At 36.6% G+C, this 27,201-nt stretch overlaps 1 protein-coding gene across 6 annotated transcripts in view; it reads right to left on the reverse strand.

Annotated features, from left to right (window-relative positions):
* Positions 1-27,201, reverse strand: part of LOC148657318 (voltage-dependent L-type calcium channel subunit beta-2-like) — a 168,580-nt gene that overhangs the window by 54,371 nt on the left and 87,008 nt on the right. The window contains exon 1 of one of the 6 annotated variants that reach the window (XM_088643411.1): positions 20,366-20,570. The exons of 4 other annotated variants lie outside the window; for them this stretch is intronic. In XM_088643411.1, the coding sequence (XP_088499537.1) occupies positions 20,366-20,416 (51 nt within the window). In that variant the 5' untranslated portion in view covers positions 20,417-20,570. Of the gene's footprint in view, positions 1-6,550; positions 6,908-20,365; positions 20,571-27,201 lie in introns of those variants that run through there. One more of the 6 variants, XM_088643413.1, reaches the window with a different exon arrangement.

The raw sequence follows: 27,201 nt of genomic DNA on the forward strand, positions 1-27,201 counted from the left end.
TGTTTTTTGATCTGGCAATCCCCCACATCTCAACAAACATCCACTCTGCTTTGAAGCTGGAAGTGTTTACACTGCCAGGTTTCAAACACCTTACCTAAGCTCTTATGGACACTTCCTAGTCAATTCTACCAGCTTCTTCAGCAGCCTAGAGAATTGCATTCTGGACAGCTGATGCAAAAATAATTGAAACCACACTGACACACCGACATGATCAATATCAGGAAGGGTCATAGCTCCTGCATTAAGTTACAACACTGGGTATTCGGAGAGCATAATTGATCAAAACCTCATAAAGATAAAGATTCAAAAGTTCCTGACAACTCAAAACAAAACATTTCAAGACACAGAAGCATATAAAAAGAAGGCAGTTATTAGAAATTAACTGCATGTGATATAGTTCACATAGGTAGCTGCGTCAGCATGTGTAGGCTGCAAAGGAATAGGTAAAGGTTTATTCCATGCTGAAAAGAAAAGAGAAACAACGTTGTGGAGCCTTCTTCTGGTGTGTTCAGGTGTCACAGGTTTTATTTTATTTTCAGCATGGAATAAACCTTTACATGTTCCATATCTGATATAGATTTTAGTACCATTCAAGAGCCTTTGCAAATGAAAATGAAGAAAGAGGAAAGTATTGAGATATTGAGAGAGCCTGTCCAATATTTTGCAAGTAGAAATAAGCAGATTTGACAGGAGCTAAGATATGAGACTGAGATGAGAGATCTACATCAGGTAGAAAATGCCTTTTGTAGCCTGAAAAGGAACTTGTGGAGGATGACCACATGGGATTTTAACAATAGTTATTTGTATGCCCTGCAACCCAAAGACCTCTGAGGTTCATTTTTACTCTTGGCTCTAGATTTAATTACCTATCGAATGGGCCTATTGAGTACAGTATGTTTACTTTTAAGGTCAATATTACTGAACTATAGCAAGAGAGAAATGAAATGAACCTCACTTTGTACTATAGCTTGTTGTACTTATTGTAATTATGAACACAGTTGAGCGTCACTCTGATATGTTTTGGCCAGTAAGAGTTGTTTATTATTTGCTGCACAACTCTTCTGAAACATTTGAAGAGTGAGGGACAAGGAGAGTTTATGCATTTCTTTACAAAGATTCATTGCAAAAGAGCATTCATTATAAAACCCAAGTATTTCTATTCCACATTTAACAAAGTAGCTACAAAAATGAAAAAAAATGAAAATAAAAAACTGAAAATTAAGACTTTAAGAACAATGGCTTACTTTTTTCAGATTTTTGTTTCAAAATCAGGTTAGCTTTCTTCCTTTTTAGAGAATTCTGGCACGTGACTTTCTTGTGCATCAAACTTTTTACTCTACTGTTTATATGAATTTCTGTTGAGTAGGGCTTTTGTAACTTCTTCTAAAGTAATGTACTTCTCCCATAGTCCCTGACTAGTTAATCAGTGGGCTTGAGCCCTGGTCCTGTAAAGTACCGAACCTTCAGGTTTTACAGATTACTTCAAACAGTGCCTAAAGGTCTCATTAATCTTGATGAAATAATTATAGCAGTCAAGTAATTGTGACCTAGACTGGAATAAAATTAGAAGACAATGAAGTTCTCCACACTCTGTAAGACTCTGTAAGACTGCCGTATCAGCCTGTAATCACTCCGAAGCTCCTCACCCATAGATTGAGAACTCCCTCTTTTACCTTAATTTAGTAATTTAGTAAGAAGCAAACTGAAGACTAAAGTATTTTCTGCTCTTTTTTAGTTTTCATATTTTGAGATTTAATTATTACTTGTATAATGTGGCCAGCAGCCATATCACCCTGCAACTCACAACTGGCAACCCACTGAAGCTAAGCAAGTGTGAGCCTGGTCAGTACCTGGATGAGAGACCTCCTGGGAAAAACTAAGCTGGAACTAAGCTGGAAGAGGTGTTAGTGGGGCCAGCGGTCCATGTGGGTCCTAATGCCTCAGTATAGTGGTGGGGACACTATACTGTAAACAGGCGCCATCCTTCAGATGAGTTGTAAAACCGAGGTCCTGACTCTCTGTGGTCATTACAAATCCCAGGGCGTTTCTCGATAAGAGTAGGGTGTCCTGGCCACATTTCACATTGCCCCTTACCAGTCATGGTAATAAGCCTCCTAATAATCCCCATCTATGAATTGGCTTCATTACTCTGCTCTCCTCCCCACTGATAGCTGATGTGTGGTGAGCGTTCTGGCGCACTATGGCTGCCGTCACATCATCCAGGTGGATGCTGCACATTAGTGGTGGTGGAGGGGAGTCCCCATTACCTTTAAAGCACTTTGAGTGGAGTATTCAGAAAAAGCGCTATATAAGTGTAAGCAGTTGTTATTATTGTTATTATTATTAATTATAAAATTGAAGAAATGTTTTATTCTACGAAGGGTTTCAGTGAAATATGAACAAGATACAGATAAATATTTAAAACTGAGAACTAAGATACTTTTTTACAAAGTATGGGAGTGTGGAACAAGCTACCCAGCCATGATCTCAAAGCAGATACCATTGATTCTTTCAAGACAACAACTGAATGAGATCCTTGGATCAATCAGTTAATAGTACCAAAATGACAAAGATGCACGAAATATCTCTTGTTTGAATTTTTTATATTCTTAATGTGTGAACCTATTTAAAATGAAGCTACAATGAAATATTGTACATGACATAACAGTACATGACTGTTTATGCAATGATTATAAGCATAAAAATAACATCCTGTATTTTAACATCTAATGTTTAGTCAGAATGAGTATAATAAAGACCACCTATCAATAAAGAAAAAAAAAACACTGTGTACCAATATTCACTAGAAAAACATATTCCCTTGTCCTGTTATCACCTGAGATTAATGTTAAACACATATAACACACATATGATCTACTGTTTACTTGTGGTGCCAGAAATAAAAGTAAATAAAATAAACTTGTTAACACCAACCAGTGAATCTTTTATTTTGCAAACAATAATAATAGTTATTCTTAACAAAATGAATGTTGGCATCACTCGACCCAATGAAATGGCCTTTGCAAGAGAAATACACAGTTTGCTGTTCTCAAAAATGTACATTAACCCCACTAACCCCACTCTAGTGCATAACATAATGATACTTACAGAATAAGACTCTTAAATGGCAAAAATGGTTACAAGAACATTTTTGGGGAGAAAACTAGGAATGGTTGCTTGCAATATTGTAATCTGTCCCTATCACAAAAAGGGTTTTGCCTACATTGTATCTTGTTGGGGAGACATTCTGTAATGCATCAGAGGACAACCTTTTGTCTGCAAATAAGCTCCTAATATTTCCAGGTAACCATTTTAAAAGCCTTATGTTCCCTTCTCAGCAATTTATACAAATGCATAATTAATATTTACACATAAAACTGAAGAAGAGGTTTAAAAAATCAAATAAAAAAGCAATACTAATTGCAAGTCTTTACTGAGACTCTTCATTGAGAACCCAGGCCAGACTTTAATAACCCATCACCAAACAGAACTGATTGATAAGGCTGATTGAAAATTGCTGGTCACCTGAGAAATTGAGATCATACTTCAAGTTGTGGCAGAACTCAAGGATAGCAGATACTGCTGTTTTCTCTCAAACGTCATGAAGCAGTTCAAACGTCATGAAGCAGGGAAAAAACATACAAAAAACAAAGGTATTTTCACCTTTATTTGTTTTTCCATTTTCTGTTTTGTTTGTTTTGCTGGCATCTGTGAAAGAAAAATGTGCCCACTTGCAATGCAATTAATTTGGAATGAATAGTTTTGTCTGTTTTTGGAGACCATAATTCAGCTTGGAGAAGTGGTCACTGTGATACCTCCAAAAAACAATCGGTTGATTTATTTAAATTTTGTATCCTGGTTTTCTAGACCTGAACTTGAAAAAATGAACACGAAAAATTATTTTCACTTTGTCAAATATGAAGTGATAGAATCGAATACTGCCTCTAGTTACCCAGCAAAACAACTTTTTAATATTTGCACACTGTCATTTTATAGTCTTTCAAATTGTTTTTATCAATTCACATCAAAATGTAGCTGCTGCACTGTATCTACAACAAGGAGACAGTTTACAGAAAAGTGGTACTTTGTCAGGGCAGTTTTTCTTGCCTGCTGTCTCATGCAATGACCTCTGTTAATGATGGGCCTGAGGAGGCTGAAACTAGTTCTTATTCACACTGGCAAAGAGGATCTGTCATTTACTGTTTAAAGACCAAGACAAATCAAAATACAGAGATGCATAACATGTGCTGATGGGTTGTGCCAAAACTCCTAACAAATCCTGTGAAGTACAGTAGTTACAGGCTATGTTTTGACACTGATATAGAAAAAACAGTCCATATGTTTATGTGTACTGTGAAAAAAATTACATTGTAGTTTGTACGTTGGGCCTGTTAGGTAGTGAATCTTTTTAAAACCAAATAAATGTTACAAGTGTTGACATAATATAATGATATCAAGTTTTTTTCCTGTTGACCAAATGAAGTGATGATTTTTTGTGGGTGGCAATTAATAGACATAAAATTCTAAAAAAGGACTGGAACTGGAAAGGTGCTATGTCAAAATAGATTTTCCAGGGTACATATCATTGAAACAGCTCTTTCAGTTCTACTAGGAACACATGGATAATGTGCTAAAAAAAGACTGATAGGTGCAAGAAATGGTCAGCTGAATAGAAAAATATAGTGTTGAGTCTGGAGCCTAGCTATCAAATTTGGAAAATCCTAACATCCATCCATTTGCTTCAGAGTGCTGGAACCTACTGTATACTGTGAAGTATCCTGGATGAGATGCCAGTCTATTGAATGGCACACATAGACACAAACACGGACACACACACATACTTGTATGTTATATTCATGCATGTACCCATGTCGCACCTGCCAATCTCCAAAATCTGATTAATGAATTTCTTTCAATGAAACACTTCATGTTTTTATGATGATTGGTTTTAAAGATGGGCAGCAAGGTGGCACAGTGGTTAGCAGTACACAGTGCTGGATTTCCCATTAGGCACTGTAGGCACCATGCCTAATGGGAAATCCAGCCCCGTAGGCACAGTGCCTAGGGCATACGAACGAGGGAAACACTTGTGACTAATGAAAAACAAACTGAAACAACATGCTTGTGATCGACTCTAGGTGCTCTACATCAATAATCATACGCTATCTAGCGGCTGTTCTAGAAACTAGAAGTATCGAAGTGATGGTCACTGACTCACTCCATAAATCACATAGTTTAGCATTAGAATAGTTCAAAGTGCATCTTGTCAATCAATGTAATTCAATTGGCGTTTACCCCCCTTTTTGCACATATCGGAGTGAAAGTGCCTAGGGCCTATGAACACCAAAATCCAGCCCTGGCAGTACAGCATTACTGCCTTTCAGTGCTGGGGCACTGGGTTCAATTCTAGACCTGGGATGCTATCTGTATGGGGATTTGATGTTTTCCTCGTGTTCACCTGGGTTTCCTCTGGGTGCTCTGGATCCCTCCCACAGTCCAAAAATATCCTGGTAGTTTAACTGTCTTTAACTGTCTTCTGGGAAAATCAGCCTTAAGTATGAGTACATGTGAGTCTGTACAGTATTTGTGTCTGTCTGCCCTGCGAAGGACTGGCCTTCCAACCAGGGTGTAGCCTGCCTTGTGACTGTTATTTGTCAAGATCCTGAATTAGAAAACTGGTTAGAAAATTGATGTTTACTAAAAACAGTCTGTTTCTTTCCTGGTGGTCCATGTAATTGATTACATTTCTATGTACTAGAATAAAATCTATAGTGAATGGAGCCTCAACACCCAATTTTAACCCTCTACTTGGGATTTTGGAGATAAAAGATTTTATCTCATGCTTATAGAATCAAGAAATTCTATAATGCTTATATAACTCATGCTTATAGAACTTACAGTTCTGAATTCATATTGTAAGAACAATCTGATTATAACTTGTACAACTGTTAAGGAATTAATAAGGAATTAATTTAACTGATTTTTAATTTAATATAGAACTTATTGTGGCCAATTTTCATTCACTGTAACAAAACCTTTTGTTTTGAAAAGTACAGAAAAATATCATTTAGTTCTTTGACAATATGGAAGCCACATTTCATGCAAAGCTTTGAAAGGCAAGACAGGACCAAGTTTTTTTTTTGTACTTCCAAGGAAAATGAACTGCGGTCAGCAATTAAGTAAACACTGTAATCAAAGACAATACAACCACTGGGAGTGTTATTATTACTTAAAAACTCTGACATGAAACATTTCATAGCAGTGCTGTATTCTTGTGAATTGCGATGTGCTTTCAGTGTTCAGCACAGAAATCATTTCCACCTTTTTCTACTTGCCTTAGTTGAACATAGTGTTATACCCTTTAAGTCAATCTGTTTCAAAGAATGGTAAGACGTACTGTATAAGTTAAGGATCTGTACTATGAAACGGAATTCAAAACTTTGAGATGAATTATTTCAGCTAGCACTTCAAGAAGATTTTTTTTTTGTTGGTACCTCCTGTCGCATGCGCCAAAGCATTCCACATCTGTAAAAAGTGCTTCAAGACTTACCACATCAGACTCCTCACTTCCAGAGAGGTACATGCTTGCTCTCCAACGGATTTACTTCAGCTATTCACCATTGCCATGGAACTCACAATGAAAAAAAGCTCCTTTTAACACAAACAAACTATAGCTATCAGCTTTCCAGTACTCCGTTTCCTCGGCTGCAAGACTGAGTAGCCTCTTTCCCACGGTCAAAAAACTCCCTTCACTCAGTCGCTGCCGTTCACAAGCCCTGGAAACAAGCCCCTTGCTACCCCCACAGATAGCAATTTAGGAACTAAAACTCCGGCCAATAGGGCAGGCCTAAAAATTCCAGAATGTAGCAAAAGCAGCTGCAGCAGTCTGTGTGTGTGTGTAAATCTATGCCTGAAGAAGTTCCACTGTAAGGAAAGGGTGGGTTAAGACCACGTTCACAGTTGTTAAGACTGTTGCACCACATGTTGTTCTGGCAGAAGCTAGTTAGTTAAAAAAAAGCAAACTACAGGAAATGGAAGGAATAAAAGACAATAAAGTCTTTACAGAAGCTCAAAAGAGACAAAAAGGGTGGGAAAGGTTCATTCAGATTAATTCATTCTTTGAAAACCCACTTTAATCTTACTGTTATATATCTTTTAAATGTTATATATCAACATTTAGGTGAAACAAATACATTTCCATTTAATATACAGCTATATAAATGTAGTCATTTATATAGCTGTAGAGTATATTGAATGGAAATGATATATGTGTTGTACTGTATAGTATATTATTCTATTATGTACAGGACAACATACAGTACAGGATGTTATTTTTAATACTGTTAATAATGTTTGGTTTTGGTCTGCAAATGACTTTTACGAATGTCTAGTTATTACAGTTAATAAAAATACTGCATCTTGCTTTGTCTTGACAGGCTTCTATTTATAAACCTGATCAACTGGTGTTTTGAAAACCAGTGCATGAAATTGTTTCAGACACCACTTGTGGAAAACAGAATTTTCCTCTTTTAGAATTAAGGCTTCAAAAGGAAAAATAATACTTAACACAATTTAAAAGGAAATAAATAACTGAAAAGAACAACAACAAGAATCTAGAGAGAAATTAATAATAAACTTCTTCCCTGTCCAAAATCTTGTGGTATCTGATGTTCAAAAGCTATTATAATACCACATATTGAAATCAGAACATTTTATCTTGTAACACTTAAAAAAATGTTAGTGGCCATTGAGTTCCATTCACGTTTATACTGTAATGGAAAATATTTTGTTTGCATTTTAGTGTCGGTAGGTCCATTAAGTATTAATACATGAATGCAATGTCACTTTCCATATAAACTAAACAAACTGGAGCACAAATAGACTGAGAACAGTTCATTGGAATTGCAAATACAATCCCAGCCCAGACCCATCTGTTTCATATCATACTTGACACAACTTTGCTTTCAAATACCTGAAAGAAGCAAAGGTTTTCTGGGCTCTTATTCCATTCATGGTAAGGCAGGTATTCTTGTGTATGTGTTATGTCTATTTAGCTCATCTGAAAACTAAAGTACATAACTTGACATTACATCTGAGAAGCACTAAAGTAAGTAGTACAGTAAATGAAAAGTGGATACTGTATTCACCATTAACATGACTTCCACTGCAGGAACGTTAATGGCTTGTTCGGTTAACTGTGCTACTGTATGTTCCTAACAGTTTTTTATAGCACTTGTTTAGTGGTAAAGAAACTGTTCTCATGTATTATTCTGCAGTGGGAAAGTAGTTTACAATTAAGAATTAGAAAGTAAAAATGTATATTTTTAAAAAATTGAAAGAAATCAGTTAATATCTTGCCAGTACTTGACAATAATTATATCATGATGACAAATTTAACTGAGATGCCTTTAAAATACAGGGACAAGATGCCTATTAAAATCACTACAAAAGTTTTTCTCACATTAAATATATTTCACCCACAAAAGTGTTCAGTTGAGCATTTGATCATAATATTCACTTTAAAAACATACTGTATACATAATGTGTAATTGAACAAAATCATCACAAGAAGGTGAATACTTTTGGCCCATCTCTAAAACTGACCCTAACCCAGATCCCTTGAATACTTAACAACAACAACAACAACAACAACAACAACAACAACAACAACAACAACAACAACAACAACAACGATAATTCCTTACCCTTATATAGCAGATACTCCACTAGATATTCCACTCAAAGTGCTTTACATGTAATAGGGACTCCAATCCACCAACAATGTGATGTGATGGCAGCTCACTGTACATCAGCGACCAGTGAGGAGCAGAACAGAGTGATGAAGCCAGTTCATAGATTTGGATTATTAGGAGGCTACTTACATTATCAGTAAGTGTGCGAGATTTACCGATGACATTCTGGCTGTAATGAGTTGGAATACTAACAATGATAGGGAAAGATAATGGGAAAGGAAATAACTGCTGAGTGATGTTTGTCCCATTGATGAGACATTATTTTCACTTAGCCCACATACACTATTTCCCCTGCAAGCATTCATTCTCATTTATAGTCACTAGCTCTCAGTCTTCCAGTCTAATTATTCACCATCTATGAGATGTTATTCAGAATTCTTCATTCACAGTTCCCCATATCTGTCCTCTCACGGTCTCTATTTTAAAAGACTGCCACAGCACAAATGAGATAGCAACGGTTTGAGTTGATTGGGGTATAGAGAACCCTTGGTATTTGGACCATATCTGAGACAAAGTCCACTACACATTTTAGAATTTACATACTGTACTTCTCTGTGGAATATGTGTTATACCTGGAACAGCCAGGTGAAGCTATAATAAAAGACAGTACAGAATTTACATTTTACAGTAATTCAACAGTCAACAAAACAGGAAGAAAATACCAGGAAAGCATGAACAACTTCTTGAAGACAAGTAGACTTAAATTACTATGGAAAAGGTGGCCTTTGCATTCTTCTTTATTCAGAGCAGTAAGTCCAAAGTTACAACGGCACATACAGTAAATAACTGAAAATAAAAAATGCTCTATTTAATCTTTTTTGAAAATGGATATACAGTAGTACATTTTCAATTTCACAACATAAACATATCTCAAAATGTAATTCTTTCTGAAATTAAAAGGCTACACTTAATAGAGCACATTATGGCAAAAACAACGGTAAATATGTGAATGCTGCTGAATATGAACAGATGCTGCTTTTGCCAATAATTAAAATGGCAATGTGTGTATTGTGTTAGGATGAACAGAGGTTAAGCCATGAAGAAACCTCATAAAAGAGTACAGTTTTCAGTGCTCTGCAAGCAACGACAAATCATACATTTAAGCATAATGAAATAATTGAAGGAAAACATAAACCTAAAATATAAATGCATGAAGCAAATTAAAACAAGTTGCAGTTTTCTACACTCTTACTTTGATTACATTTTATTTGGTAATACCTGAGGGTTAAAGAGAAAACTTTAACAAGTATCTTTTCTCTCCCTTCTCTGCTCTTCAGCAACATACAGTACGGTGATTGTAGAGCAATTAAAGTGTATGTGTTTGCTTATTGGAAATCCTGGATTAAAGAAATGTTTGGTCTGCTTTAACCATTGTGAAGGATTATCCTTTTGAATACCTTTGCTCCATCTACCTGACTTCTCTCATGTTTAGGGCTCATGCCTTAGATGTGGTCATTGATTCTGGTGAACAAAATCAATGTTCTTTCCTTTCCAACTGTGTACCACAGTTCTGAAATGGATTTCCATTCTCAAATGCAAATACGTTCTTTATATACAATAATGCATTAGAGATACATACAGTACATGGTTAATTAGGGTCAGAAGTTGACTATTTTGTCATGTACATGTATTGTAAACAGGTACAGTAAATAGAACATAAACCCACATGCACATTTGTACGTATGGTTGTGTTATTACATCTAATGTTGTCAGCTAAAGTGAGATAACCTGTTTTGTCAGGTTGCAAATTAAGCTGGATGTTTCCTTTTTTATTCAGCATACTGTATGTAAATTTTAAAATTAGGTCTTAAATTACCTCAGACTTTGGTTTCCATCCCAAATAAAATACAAAACAAATGAGTGTCAGTACAAGATTTATCCTACATAAATGATGTAGAATCTGTGGGAAAATCTGAAGTTTATACAGTTAGTTTAAAAACACAACTGTTGTTTGAATTTAGGCAAAGGCAAAGTATAACTTTCTTAATTCAATATTGTTATAGTTATTATATTTACGGGACTGAGGGAAAAATTTAAATGAAAATTAAATTAAACTTGTCAGGAAAAAGCTTATATTACTCCAAAAGTATGCATTTCTTTTAAATCAAATAGTTTACCTTTTATCCCCCTGAGCTAAAAAGGAGACCAATTCTACATTTTTATTGCCTTTAAAAATCCTAGACTGTATCAGGGACTTTTTTTAGGGTTAATTCATGGAAGGTCATATGCTGAAACTTGATGATAACATGCCAGCAGTATTCACTGGTGTAACTATGGAAATTCAACAGATTTAATCATTTCTTACACTAAATTAAGTTACACGGAATGATCTCTGAATCCAAATAATGATGAAAGTTGTTTAAAAAAGAAAAAAAAGTACATTAGATACATTTTATAAAGTATTCATTAAAGTGACCTTTTAACCATTCAAGTAGATCTAGGCAGTTCAAATTTGGATTTGGCTTTTGTAGCAGAATTTGCCCTCAAGAATTTAATGCAAATGACTTGTAGACACATTCCTCATGTATAAGAGAACAACTAATTTACAGTCCCCAGGACATTGGATCTAAGAGGATATTTCACTGCTGCTGTGGTACCTACAGTATGTTACAGAATAAAAAGTACAAGATGATTACATGCTAACAAAAAGCAGTAGATTTGGTAGTATTGGTAGATTTGTTTGACTCACATATTAAACAAGATAAGATGGACAAATTGCTAATGTTTCAAAATCACATGGCATACATACATTTGTATAAAATAGACCGCAATTATGTTTTTTTTAACCAAAATAAATTTGTGCAGGAAAACAAATTAAAAATGGATTCCCCTGTAACAGCTGTACACACCCTGAGTTTCCTGGCTAAGGACCCCCAAAATAAAGTCAGACATGGACGAAGTGGAAGAAGCACAGTGCAAAAAAGATTTGAGCACTTCCCCAGCTGCACTACAGGCCTCCACTATCACCCCACCAGCACCACGGATCTGAGCAGTACAGGACTTCATATGCGCCGTATCAACAATGGGCAGGATGCAGTGATGCCAAGGGATTTTAGGCTTTGATATAAATTGAAATCTGGAAGAATACACTAGAGTTAGCAAATGAGATAGATGAGAGACGCCTGCATACAGTATAACAATATATAATCACCAGCATAGAATGATTTGCAATGTTGATTGATATAATAGAAAGAGTAGATTAAAAACAGCTGGAAAGTGTGGCTCAAACGGCATGGCAAAAAAAGCTGCAGAAGGAATGACACATAACAGTTTAATAATATTAATGAAACCTAATTCCAAGACTATACAGTACAAGCCAGAGAAAAGCCTTTTTCAGAGTCCAGTAAAAAGAACACCACAGGAGGAAGCAATGTCAGTAGCTGTGTGTAGAACATGGAAGAAGTGGAGAATGTTATCAGATGTAAGACAACCTTTAATAAAGTCTGTATGACCTTGGTCTAGCTTGGTCATACAGATCTTCAGCAAGAATTACAGCATCTTAGTTACACAGCTTGAAGTTAGAGCATATCAGAGAGCTACAATAGTGGATTCATTGCATTTTTCAATCAAAGGGAAATAACAGCCATATTAACATCCCTTCAAAAATGAACTCTTTTCTATGGCAGTATGCATCACATCAAGCATAATAGGACTCAGCTGGATCTAAAAGGTCAAATAAATTTCAGGAGGAATTCAATCAATGCAAGGAGATTTACCCCATTTTGAAATCCTGCAATGCCAAGCTTAGCTCAGATAGAAGCTCTTCAAATATAGATAACTCTGCAGGAAAAACACTACGAAAATAGAGACTGGAGAAACCATACAATTTTCCTGACCATACCATATGCCTAAACTATACAATTTAGATTGAAAAGGTGAAATGTGCAGTTCATCTGCATAGGAACTGAAAGCAATCATCAACTCCTGTGATATTCTATTGGCAGATATATGATCAAAGAGTTCCTTTCATGAACTGTTTGACTTCTATTAATGTAATAATTCTGCCTAGATCTATGGCAGGATATCTAAGAAGCACATTTAATTATTTCTAACAAAGCTGATTTGTAATGTAGTACCATCTCAAACCTTGACATGTTGAGCATGTTCTAGAAGAGCCAGATTGTTTTCTAATTTTGTTAATTTACTTAAATTTGATTTATGCAGTTGTGAATCAAATAAGGTAAAACTTAAACATCAAACTTGGCAAATTCAAGGAGGAATTTGGACAAGAGAAAATATAGTTTGAAGTGTAGAAGTCAGTATCTGTAATTTATTTTTTCAAAATTTTTGTTTTCAAATAAAACAGTCTCCCAGTTTTATCGCTCCAATAATGTCCAATACAGACATTTTAAAATACTGTTGTAATATAGTTAAAACATATAAAGTATTAAATGTCATTAAAGCATTTTGTTCTACGTAGAAGACAAGTAATATATTCCAGCACAAAATCTATATATTAAAACATTAGTCATGGGAAAGTAAAGTCCAAACCCATGTGGAAGAGGAATGAATAATATCTTGAGTGAAGAAAATATTCCCAATAGATTCTAGTTGAAAATTAATAAGAAAAAAGAGATCATTTACCTTGCTTCAGCTGATACTGTACAACCCCATGCAAGTTAAAACAGCAAAAAACACACTCTGCACAATTATAAAAAGGGAATACATCAAGGAGTATTACAACTACACAATTACAACAACAGAATACATCAAGGAGTATTAGGTTAAAAATATGTTCTATTACCTGTAGCCAATAGTTAAATACAGTATGTCAGTCACTACAGTGTGTTGCTCATCAACAGACTAGTTTTAAAAAACAGCTCTACTACATTAATTCCTGCAACTTCTGACTACTTAAAAAATTAGACCATATATTATAATATACAGTATATATATATGATACATATATATATATGATACATTCACCTCACATTTACAGAATGGTTTTTAAAACCTATAACCCTACAGTGAATTCTGCTATGAATTGACACATTTGGTGTGCAAATGATGGAGAGTGGGGTTGAGTAAAAAAGGTCATTGAAGCATGATTTTCTTCTTTAAGTTGTAAACTCTGCAATGCCAAAGATGTTTTTGTACACCACATGACAATTTAAATAATTTCAGTGATAAGGTGATGAACAATCTTACTCTACAGTACGTGTATTGTGTGCTTTGCCACAGGCCTAGGTTTGTATATTGGTGAAATATCAGTGCAAAGTGGTACATACAGTGGTGTGAAAAAGTGTTTGCCCCCTTCCTGATTTCTTATTTTGTTCCATGTTTGTCACACTGAAATGTTTCAGATCATCAAACAAATTGAAATATTACACAAAGATAACACAAGTAAACACAAAATGCACTCTTTAAATTAAGGTTTTTATTATTAAGGGGAAATAAAATCCAAACCTACATGGCCCTGTGTGAAAAAGTGATTGCCCCCCCCCTGTTAAAACATAAATCAACTGTGGTTTATCACATCTTTGGAAAGATGAGTTCAATTTCTCTAGCCACACCCAGGCTTGATTACTGCCACACCTGTTCTCAATCAAGAAATCACTTAAATAGGACCTGCCTGACAAAGTGAAGTAGACCAAAAGATCCTCAAAAGCTAGACATCATGCTGCGATCCAAAGAAATTCAGGAACAAATGAGAAACAGAGTAATTGAGATTTATCAGTCTGGAAAAGGTTATAAAGCCATTTCTAAAGCTTTGGGACTCCAGCGAACCACAGTGAGAGCCATTATCCACAAATGGCGAAAACATGGAACAGTGGTGAACCTTCCCAGGAATGGCGGGCCGACCAAAATTACCCCAAGAGCGCAGCGACGACTCATCCAAAAGGTCACAAAAAAACCCACAACAACATCCAAAGAACTCCTGACTCCACCATAAGAAAGAGACTGGGCAAAAATGGCCTGCATGGCAGAGTTCCAAGACGAAAGCCACTGCTGAGCAAAAAGAACAGGCTCATCTCAGTTTTGCCAGAAAACATCTTGATGATCCCCAAGACTTTTGGGAAAATACTCTACTCCCATTACATCTGGCGTAAAAGTAACACAGCATTTCAGAAAAGGAACATCATACCAACAGTAAAATATGGAAGTGGTAGTGTGATGGTCTGGGGCTGTTTTGCTGCTTCAGGACCTGGAAGACTTGCTGTGGTAAATGGAACCATGAATTCTGCTGTTTACCAAAAAATCCTGAAGGAGAATGTCCGGCCATCTGTTTGTGACCTCAAGCTGAAGCGCACTTGGGTTCTGCAGCAGGACAATGATCCAAAACACACCAGCAAGTCCACCTCTGAATGGCTTAAGAAAAACAAAATGAAGACTTTGGAGTGGCCTAGTCAAAGTCCTGACCTGAATCCGATTGCGATGTTGTGGCATGACCTTAAAAAAGCGGTTAAGGCTCGAAAACCCTCCAATGTGGCTGAATTACAACAATTCCGCAAATATGAGTGGGCCAAAATTCCTCCACAGCGCTGTAAAAGACTCATTGCCAGTTATTGCAAACGCTTAATTGCAGTTGTTGCTGCTAAGGGTGGCCCAACCAGTTATTAGGTTTAGGGGGCAATCACTTTTTCACACAGGGCCATGTGTGGCCAAACATTTCAGTGTGACAAACATGCAAAAAAAAAAGAAATCAGGAAGGGGGCAAACACTTTTTCACACCACTGTAGTTGCATTTCAAAACAGCATTGTTTAATTCTTTACAAATTCCTTACATCACCCTACAAAGGATATTCCTAAATAGGCAAGCAATAGCTCAAGTTTCAGACAGTTTGTTGTAGTAAACACTGTCCTCCAAAAAAAAAAAAACATTTCTCAACAGTTGGTGCGGTCAGAGACATTTTTCTCAAATGGCTGCCATTCCATTCTAAAAACACTTTCAATTATAGGAAAGCTAATTTTCTTTTTTAAAAACACTGAGTAATGTATTGTTTTTTAAGTTCAGTAGAGTTGACTATTATTACAGTCTTCTACTGTGTATACTGTACAGTATGTCACAATAATTACATTTGTTCCTTCTGTATGGAAAAACAGACAGACAATTCACAATAAAAGACACTGACTGTGGTCTTGGCCAGTCGTGTCAGATCTAACTGATGAGAATGGGCATTCTTCTTGTGATCGACATACTCTGCAGCAGACTTTGTGAAAGCAGTTTCAGTTGCCCAGGGGCTCTTCCATGGTGAAAGCAGCTGTATAATAGTTTATACTGTACTCAAGATTGTTTTCACTTCAAGGTTCCCACACATTCAGTAAGGGTAGCTTTATGATCCCTGCTCCCTTCCCTATTTTGATTTATGTTTGCCATATTTCTACATATTTCCTGTGTAGAATGCAACTGAATAGAATACCTTTTGTCAAAGATGCCTGCAAGTTAACAATGAAGTTTCAACCTAAAAGATTTGGATTTTTCGACAGGCTTAATCTTGGTTGAAACATTCTATTATACTACTGTTCTGTATACTACCTAACTCCACTGCATTAAAAGACTTCCGCTGCAGGAGAATTCTATGTTTGTCAACTGGTTTATCACCTTTCAATTCACAATTGCCATACCACTGAAGTTAAGGAGGTGAGAGCTTGGCCTGTACCTGGATGGGAGACCTCCAGGGAAATCTAAGGCTGGTACTGGAAGAGTTGTTAGTGGGATCCATAGGGAACACTCACCCTGCGGTCTGTATGAGTCCTAATGCCCCAATAAAGTTACAGGAACACTATACTGTAAAAAAAAGGTGCCATCCTTTGGATGCGATGTAAAACCAAGGTCTTGATTTTCTGTGGTCATTACAAATATCTGGGCACTTGAAAAGAGCAGGGGTGTTAACAGTGGTGTCCTGGCCAAAATCTCTTAATTAACCTTTACCAATCATGGCCTCCTAATAATACCATTCTATGAATTGGCTTCATCACCCTGTTGTCCTCTCCAATGATAGCTGATGTGTGCAGAGTGTACTGGTGCACTATGACTTCTGTTGCATCATCCTTGTGGGAGCTTCACATTGATTCCCCTTTACCTGTAAAGCGCTTTGAGTGAGTGTCCAGAAAAGTTATTACATTTCCAATCTGCAACTCATTCTATGATTCTATGCTTCTATAACTCACTCTATGTTTAATCAGTGAATAAATGTGAATGGCACTGTACAGTATGTGTCAACTTTCTAGTGACTATTTAATGGGGAGAAGCAAGTGCAGAAATATTTTATAACTGGAAGGTTTATCTGCTGCATGTGTAAAATTAAAGTCTGTCAAATCTGAAACAGTCCACTTCTGACTGTGACTGGTCCTTTTGATTTAATGCAGTATGGGCTGTTTTGTATTTTTAATGAGACACCTTAAGTGAAAGACAGAGCAGAATTGTTTAACATAGAAACCTGCTCTTCTGCCCAAGGTTATCTTTTAATTATTGGGTGATTTTAAGAACAAGGAAAGCAAGCATCTGCTAGATAAAGCTGTCATTTACTGTAGCATCTTAAAAATTTAACAGCAAGGTACATGCTTTGTTTCCTACTTTAAATGTTATGCTATAATATATGTTGACACAGAGGTTTGTTAACATTGTTTATACTCTTTCCTGAAAATGTGAAATGCAATGCAATATCATAACTGTATGATTATCTTTGTCTCAAAAAACTGTCTAAGCCATTCTGAAGCAACAAAGGTCTTTCTTTAAAGCATTTTTTTCACATTGTACAATATTCACCTTTTAAATCTTAATTTTTATTTGTTACGAAGACAAAAATATGGTCACTCTGTACCTTAGGGAGAGAATTATATAACAAATATAAAAACAAATATATGCAAATATATAACTAGCCTCCAATTAATAGATTTATAGAGAATTATAGAGGGAGGAAGCTACTTTCTCCATAGCCCCAAGGTAACTATTAGTGTTATGGTCAGGAATAGGGTTTTGTTACTGATATGTAATTAATTTACAGTACACACATTTACTGTATATCACTTTATTAATACTTTATTAGAATAGTCCATGCATTAAATGTTTATAAATGCCATTTGCAGCCACTTATAAAATTTTACCAATAACACCAAACATAAAGTACAAAAGCTAACACTGGACATGGTCCTTTAGATATAGCCTTTATTATGGTATTTTACAAAGCAAATTTTCATAAAGTGCAGATCAGGGACTGGCAATGTACAACACACGTACAATAAGTGGCGCATACAATGATTTTGAGTGGCACATGCAGTGAAAGTATAATAAGTGGTAAAGATCTAAGTTGAAAAAATAATAAAAACTATGTTTGACTGCTCTGTCAGTATTTAATGTACACTACCTTATCAATGTTCTTTGTCATAGAAAGAAAAACAATTTGGTACATTACGGTTAGCAGGAGCTTGATTCACTGGAAAGCTTGTGACTCGTATCACTGATCATGTTTTTTACCCCTCAATAGAATTTTTTTGGAAAAAATGACCATTCTTAAGAAAGCAGAGTGAGATGTTCACTCATTTCACTCTCTTGGAGAGACAAACAGATTTGTTCAACATAAATAGTGTGCTGTTTGTAAGAATACTTTTAGACTTCAAGTGTTCAAAGACATTTTCAGACAAAGTATGAGAAACACTTCAAAGATGACGAGGACAATACTGAGTCAATCAACGTGGGCACTGTAACATACATAAAGTGAGGCAGTGTCTTTAATCACTTTTGTGTCAGTAAAAATCAAGCTGCAGAAGAAAGCTAAGAAATCACACGTGTTTCAAAACATGGAATGTTGTTTACAGATGAGGAATCTATAAAATAGTTTTTTCTCATTTGTTTAGATGTTTTGTTTAATGGTTTTTTCCATTAAAGACATCTCCAGAATAAAGAACATATCAGTGGAGATAAGCATAGGTAAAATGGCACAAAACTTTAAAACACATCAGAAAAGTGGCTTGGAAGGTGCAATGGTATTTAGTGTTGTGTGTGATGAGCATTTGCATCAAACTGATTTACAACAGTTAATGGTTCTTGCGAGATATGGTGACTCAGATGAAATTTAAGAGGAGCTGCCTGAAATCCATTTACAGTATGTCACAAAAACTGGATGATTAGCAAATTTATGTTATCATTCTTGAGGAAAGAACGTCACAAAAATAATCTTTCTTGTTGACATCACTGTACATCTAAACAAACTTAACTTCTATCTGGTGGTAAAAACCAAGCTGCTATGTGTCTTTTTGAAACCTGAAGGGCATTTCTCCCGAAACTTGCCATTTTTTTGCAGGATTTTGACACTGACTTTCTTCTATTTCCAACATCTTCAAGAACTATTGAAACACTGCACCATCAGGGTTGCTGAGTCTGGGATGTACAGTACATGCAAGAATGGGATGTTACAAGATCCTCAACAGTCCCTACAGTTCTAAATCCCTACCTAGAAGAGCAACTACTGTACTGTATATATTCATGCAATAATAATACAGCGTCACTGCATGTTACATCTGCCATTGTTGGAATAGTTTGCTGGACATTTGAAAAAAAGGAAAACTGGGAGTCTCCAATCACCAGTACTTTTTTCATACACCAGTATGAAGCAAGTCTGTTCACTACTTTTAACTAAGGAACAATTAGGTGTGGGGCAATTGGGACATTGTTTTATGGGACAATGATTCAAGGTTGGACCCATTACCAGAGGGTTGTGGGTTCATGTTCCCACTGTTGTGACATTCTTGAGTGTACATTTTGAAATCAAGCTGCACAAGGTTCTGGACTTACCGGCTGCTTAACCTAAAATGTACTTACATTCCATCTTAGGGGTCCTCTGCTGTAAGACCACTTAACACTGCAGGAAGCAGGATAGGGTTCTAGGACTTGAAACATTCAATTCATCTTCAGGAAGCAGGGCAAACCTGCTGAAGTGCTTAAGCATACACTTGTCGAACTTTTGCAGTTTCCTCATGTTTATCCTTTGATCAGTATGGTTTCCCATTTCTTCCATACTTTATTAATTTAATGTGATTTAACACTATTGACAACAATTTTATAGAACACCACAGTGGGCATTTGTAAGCAAAAGTATTGTTGATGGCACAGAGGATAATAGAAACTGGGCAGAAAAAAAGCTGAAAGGCAAAAATATTTCAGCAATACAAATAAACACACAATCACAAATAGAAACTTGTGGCGAAAAACAAAAACTACTTTGTGCAGGTCAGTTTTTATTAAACCATGAAAAAGTGGCAAAATCAAAAGCCACTGAGCAGAAGATTCTCAAAACAATCTACCCCAATGTCATCATTTTATATCAATTCCTACAAATTCCAGCTTTGAGCAATTACTATAACCTGTGATTCACAAAGCACTTAAATTTTGAACCACAAGAAACTTACAGTAGCTATTTAACTTGTAGGCTTTAATAGGAATGTGTAAATGGGCATTCTTCTTAAGTACCTGTATACTGCACACAGGTTTTCTGAAGCACCCCTTCAAGCACTTTGTACTCTGTGGTGTACTTCTACAGCCCTTTTGAATTAGCTTCACTTCAACAAAATACTGCAGCATTGCACATCTAGATAACTGAGACAGCTTGGCTCTGCTATTCAATGCCATCCTAAACTACTGGCAGCACTTATGCTGAAAAACATATGCTTACCCCAGCTACAATGCGCTTGGTTCTCGGAGACATCAGCCGCCTGTCAAGCATGCTAGGATAAATCCTAGATGAGTGTGTCACCCACACCAGCAGAAACTGTCACTCCGAAGAAACAGCTGAGGACAATACAAACTTTATGAACAGTCAAGTTCTTGAGAATAAGTCCCACGTCTTTCTTCAAGGGCCTGAAAATACCAGAGTTCTAACAGCCTGCTGACAGGAAAGAAACCGGGGATCCTTTCAGCTGTAGACCGTTACAGTTCCTGATTTACTTTTAAAGCTCAGCTCGGCAGCTCTGTCAACAGCAATTAGCCAGCAGAATGGGAGGATCTTTTTTTTTTTCCAGTGACAATGACGTAAACTAACCAAGCTCTGTCAGGGCACTAGTTGTCAGAATACAATAATTTCATGAGTTCTGGAAGGATACAGTAGATAAGAGTGTTGGCTACACATTGAACCCAGGAATCTCCACAAATGCACCAGGTATGTAATCTTGTCTGTATTATTTTTTATCTTGAGATTTATCCAGAGCTGCTTCTTCTGGATACAAAGAAGTTTGTCCACTTTGATGTTTGTATTTATAAAGTAAGCTATTATTACAATTCATCTGTTTATGTCAATAATGGCAATATAATGCAAACCTTCATTATGAACTACAGTACAATGTCTACACAACCTGACACACACCACAGTACAAATGTTAGATATGTTTTGTTTTCAGCACAATTACCTAGACAACTCCACAACTCTCTGTCAATCTGACTGAAAATGAGGTTTACACTGACAAGTCTAGTCATCATAACTTGTGCAATTAGCATGCTATAAGAACAGATTTTACTAATGATTAGAACTTAACTGTCTTACTCAATGAAATAAATGTTTAAATTGAAAATAAAAAAATATTTTTTTCAAAACCTTGAAAAAAAAACCCCATCAAAACCTTTTTTCAAAACCTTTACTACAATTTCTGTTTTAACAAAAACAAATAAAGGCCGTGATTTTCCTTATGATTTTGGTTAATAAAGCATACAAGTCAGACTGGATTTACTAGGTTCTACATATCAAAGTTCACAAAAGTCAGGGTGATGACAAGTAACATTAATACCAAAATTAAAGGACATGGTATATCATGCCTCCAAAACCATTTCAAGGGGAGAAGCAGGGGTTAGTAAAGTAGAGGAAAGAGCACCTGGACTGCACGGGGGAGCCCAGGTGGCCGACTGGGTTGGCTGACTCGACAGCCTACGGGGCATGAAAACATGAACACCCCTGATTCACGAAGAGTCACTTTGAGAGGAGCTGACTCATGACTGGGAGCTAGGCCTTCAGGGGTAGGGAAGAAAGAGGAAGACTCCCCTGACCCGCTAAGAGTCACTTTGAGAGATGCTGCCTCGTGACCTTGTGCTGCCCTCAGGAGATAGAAAGGAAAGGAGGAGATAGCCTCTTGACTTGCTGAGAGGCGCTGCCTCACGACTGGGAAGTAATTCCTCAAGAGGGATGAGAAAGAACCCCTGACTGAGGGAATCTATTTAAGAGACGCTGCTTGAGGGGCTGAGAATGAAGAGAAAGCTGCTCAAGAAGGAAGTGAAAAAAGTCCCCTGACTCGCTGAGAGACTCTTTGAGGCGCTGCCTCGCAACTAGGATAAACCCTCAGGGGAGCGAGGGAACGAGAATTAGTAAGTTCGAGTTCCTGAGAATAATATGGCCGGGGGTCCCCTCTGGCTCACGCTTGATAACCTCCCCCATCCCGAGGTCGGGGAAGTGAGCTTCACGTCCCCCCCAGAGGAAACCTGGATGCAAAGGAACATGAAAGAAAGAGGAGGAGGGAATTCAAACTTTAGACATGTGTGTTAGTGTGGTTAGGGTTTAGATAGGAAAGAGATAATTAATGAGAGAGGAGGGGGGGGGCACCCCCCAGCTTCTCCCCTAGAACTCCACCTATCGGTTTCCATTTACAATTATAATTGTCCAAACATGATAATAAAGAATTCCATATGAATTATAAACTTAAGGTGAACCTCTATATCTAAATGTCTCAAAAAATAATCAACGACTACATTTCTTTTATCAAGCCCCAGGATGCTTACAACAGAAAACCATCATCTCGGACATCATAATTTGGATTATTGGGAAAACAACCTCTCATGCAGCTCATTGTGATTTACAAAGTAGGACAGTAATCTCACTACAGGTAATTTCCTGTTTGGAGCTATGTTTTTTGGCTGCAATCCTTGATGTTGCAATGCATAGGATACTGACGTGACCTCAAAGCTCTTCTGCTCACTCAAACACTTTTGGGCATTTTATCATTTTAAACCATTTTGAGCTGTGGTGTCAGCATGCATTTTTTTTATTTTAGGTATGTTTTATACCTTTCCACACTATATACCACAAGTGTCCATAACAGCCCCATCCCCAGCCACTAGTACACACAACTTCAACAAAAACATCATCCCAAGGTGGAAGTCAGGACTGTGTAGAGGAAAATAAGTTTAGACAACTGCTTTCCATTCTCACCCCACATCACTATATAATTTTCCTTTGGTGTGTGTCTCCTGTGACTGTTTCTAAGAAACTGAGCCCTCGGGCTCAACCTCAACAATTACCTGCTGGCCTCCTGGGGGCCTGTGACTGCGACAGTGTGGAGCCAATCAGCTTATGCTGAGTGTCACTCCAGAACCCCTGAGAGGCTCAGGTGTGAGTTTCACACAGCAAATATACTGTACACAGCCAAGATAAGCATCACGGCTTGACTGCACGCATGCAGGCAACTTCCCAGTCACACTTCCAGTTCCAGTTTTAATTATGCCACTTTACTTATCTCTCCAGAATAAAGTGATGTCACTTTTTGGATGTAAATTTCATGATGTTTTATTTCTTTATACAGTATGTGTAACTGGGGGACACCCCAGTAGGTGGAAAAGAAATTGCCAGTACCTAAGACAACCAAACTATTTTCTGAAGAATAGTAGACACTGCTCCATCACTGCACATTTTTCTTTTCACACATTTGTTTTATAAAATTATCATTTTTATTTCTTTCCTAATTTTTTATATAAATGGCAGACTCCAGAAAAATAACTTCCAAAAGTAACATATGCTTCATTTTTCTTGTTATTTTTGAACTTGCTGTGTTAAAGCTGGAACTTTCAATAACTCAGATCTAAAACAATGTCTTATGTTCTGTATATTTTGTCATGTTTCATGGGTGTGTCTGTGCAACCTCATACTTAAAAGAAAGGAGGTCATATTTCTGAAAAGCACTATTAAATAAACTTGTCGATCAAAAAGGCTCAGCAGCATGTGTTATTTTTATCATGTTTTCAAAATAAATGCTACAGATGCTTTGTTTGGTTATGTAGACCCAGTCTAAAAGAAAGTTAATGTAATTGTAATCATGCATGTACAGTATTACAAATATTACACAATATCCTTTATATCACAATAAACAAGGAACTAAGAATGACATTTAGTCTATTGGAAACCAATGGTGTGCTCTACACTTCGGTTTGTTGCACATTTTGTACAATATTTTATTAAAACAAGAGTGGTAGTAATTGGTTGTCCTCCTTTTAGTACTTTGAACTTCACCACTGCATCCTGTATTGTAAAACCTCTCCTGAATTACTAAACAAGGCAAACGAATAACATTCTTTAACAATATGACATATTAATTCAAAAAGCATGAATGCTTTCTCCACTAAGCTTCTTTAAAGCTTGTCTTTTAATGGTCCATCACTGATCATTTTGCTTTGACAGACATTAGTACCTTGCAGATAACGGTTCTTATGGTACATTGGCAGTCCTAGGTAAACCAATATTAAATACTATCACATCCTTGATCTTTAAACTCTCAATAGGTGGAAAGGTATTCATTTATTTTTAGTTCCTTTTAACATGGAAAGCCAATAAGGAACCTTTTTCAATTGGAAAATCTCTATGTGTGATTGCCTCCTGCCTGTCTGTATTCCATCACTCCTCATCATGATTGCTTCTTGGTTAAGGAGATTTGGGCAGCTTGCGTCAATCCAGGATTAAGAAGGAAGAAACAAACACAGTCCCTTCTTGGCTAATGAAAACTGTTGTCAGCATTCTGTGCCCTTTATTCGTAATGATATTACAGTCATGAGAACAAAAATGCGAAAAAAATGTTTTTTAATGTAGGACAATTTCCACTGTTTTATTATTTCAATCTAATAGAGATAATAGAGAATGACTCTTTTAAAAAAAATGGGTTTGCTTGAATAATGGAAAGGAAACTCCAGGATGTTAGGGGTTGCATAATCTTAACTACTTAAACTGCAAATTTTTAATTAAGTTTTTTTTTTCCTAATTGGAAACCTCAACATTCTGTTTTCACTTCTATACACATCAGATGGTCAAACTGTAAAGAAGAACTTAAAGTGCTAGTCTTGAGGTGAATTTAGATTTTGTTGTAAAAATGACAACACACCACATGTGGCAGGCAGTCTGGATCCATTCTGCCAAAGTTCACTGCACAAGCACACCAGGAATGCAAGGTTTAAAATAAGCAGCTGTAAAGGGCTCGGCAGCAAATCCAGATGCCACGCCTGCTCTCAAAAATGCAACCTCTTTACTTAAAAGAGGTTGTATTTTTGCAACCTACTCATCCAGGTGGATGCTGCACATTGGTGGTGGTGGAGGGGAGTCCCCATTACCTGTAAAGCCCTTTGAGTGGAGTGTCCAGAAAAAGCGCTATATAAGTGTAAGCAGTTATTATTATTATTAAACACAATATTTCTGAATGTGAGCCCCGCCATCAATTAACAAAAAGGACCACTTAGACATGAATATATAAGTATGAAATTTAATCTAGAAAAGTATTCTATTAAACTTAATGTAGCAAAGGAGAGGGTGCTGTTACGTTGCAGCCAGGGACTTCCATGACCGACACGTTGAACAGTCATAGTGAGGGTGGGGTTACCGGATTCAAACAGAAATTTGATGGGCTAGTTTAATAAGAACTTCATCTTGTCCCACAGGACCCATAGTGTGCTCCATTATACTGTAATCAACTGCTGATAAAAGGTGGAACTGTAGTAGTGGTCTTTTGTTAAAAAAAATGAGTCCTACAGCTGGAATAGATAAACAACAGGAGGGCATTGCAAACAGGCAAAGCATAGTCCAGAATCATAGTCGGGAAACAAGCCCAGTTAAGAGCTGGATAGACATAGCAAAGGGAATATCTGAAAGCCCACGTCCAACAAAGCAATCCAGGTATGTAGCCAAGAAGAGCACAGGGAGGATCCAAAGCTAGGATTGAGGCAAGCAGGGTCAACAGTCTAGAACAAAGCATAGACAAAGCCAGAAAACCCAACAGTGGCTCAGAGCAAGATTCTATAATGGAGTGCCCAACATTGCTCATTCACATCTCAGTTTGCTTAACATGGAGACAGGGGAAGAGGCGTGACCACTCACAGTTGAAGCAAGTTTCCAGTCTAATTATGTATCTCTGGAAAATGCCCTGATTGACAGGTGAAAGAGGAGGGACCGGCTGTCACAGTCGAACTAGCCAACTCACTGCGGTCCCACAAAGATGGGGATGACTCACTCTCACCCCTAAAAATACATTTTACTAACAACTCAAAAACGGAGAGTTTCATTAAGTAAAGACTATAGTATTTTGAAAATATCAAATATCTTTTCAGAAACATGTCTGAAAATATTCAGAATATGAGAAAATATAGAATGTTCATAAATTCACTGTAACTGGAAACAAATAATCAGCACTGAATTCAAGATAATAATTAAGACTTAAAATATGGCTTTTAACATACAGTATGACATATGACAGCTGAAAACACTTCAACTATATTTGTCCAAGATAAGTCCAGTATAAACATTTTTCTAAAGCACTGTGTTGGTTAAAAACAAAATAAAATGTAGCATGGAAGTAAAATGATGTGTTGTTCTCCATATTAAAAATATTTATGTTTTTACGTCTTAGAAGTTTCTGCCTACACAAATGTGTAGTGAGTTAACTGAATGATAGTTAAAATGCAAAATCCTATATTTAATGGGTTAAAACACAAATTACCATAAAGAAATATAAAAAAATATGCATGTTAAGACACAAGCGTATTCCTTTATGTCACTGCAGACATGCGAACATCCGTATTTCAATTTAAGCTTGCAGACAGTATAAATATGCAATGATGAATTAGTTTGTTCAACTTCAGGTGGGGATGGAGGAAAAGGCTTTTTAAAATTATGCACAGGTTTTAAGAAAGAGCACAAGCAAAGGCAGAATGTGAACACCAGACAGCAGCAAAGTGTAAAGGCATACAAAAGTTTCCATTGACGTGAAAAGCAATACAGCAAGTCATCCCTATCCTGTATAACATTTCTTTGTCTCCATTATCTATTAATTAGTAATAATAGATAGTAATGCTACCACCTGGGCTACAGCAAGCCACTGCTTGACTCTCATCCCCATTTTATACAAGAGAGAAAAATGCCACACCTTTAATCCTTAGATCAGTTTTCACTGAGTTGCCTCATACCTGTGTAAATATCAGCATGTGCTAAATGTGAGTAGGTAGACTAAAACTATACAGCTTCTGTGTAGAAAAGATGAATTGAAACAACACCTGAACACCTGAGCTGTATACGCTGGTGAAGGAAAGGTTGTATTGAGTTCTTCACTGATTAGAAGTTTCTGTAATTTACATATGAAGTAAGTTATGAAGACAAAGAGCTGCTCCTTTAAGACCGTCTTGAAAGCCTCAAGTTGCTTTGCTGTCAGATCTGCTTTACCCCCAGAGGCCCCGGTTGCTATATCAGCAATGAAATAATAGAACTGTTTTTTTTTTCTG

The sequence above is a fragment of the Lepisosteus platostomus genome, chromosome 8, assembly GCF_059453375.1.
Source record: "Lepisosteus platostomus isolate fLepPlt1 chromosome 8, fLepPlt1.hap1, whole genome shotgun sequence".
NCBI lineage: Eukaryota > Metazoa > Chordata > Actinopteri > Semionotiformes > Lepisosteidae > Lepisosteus > Lepisosteus platostomus.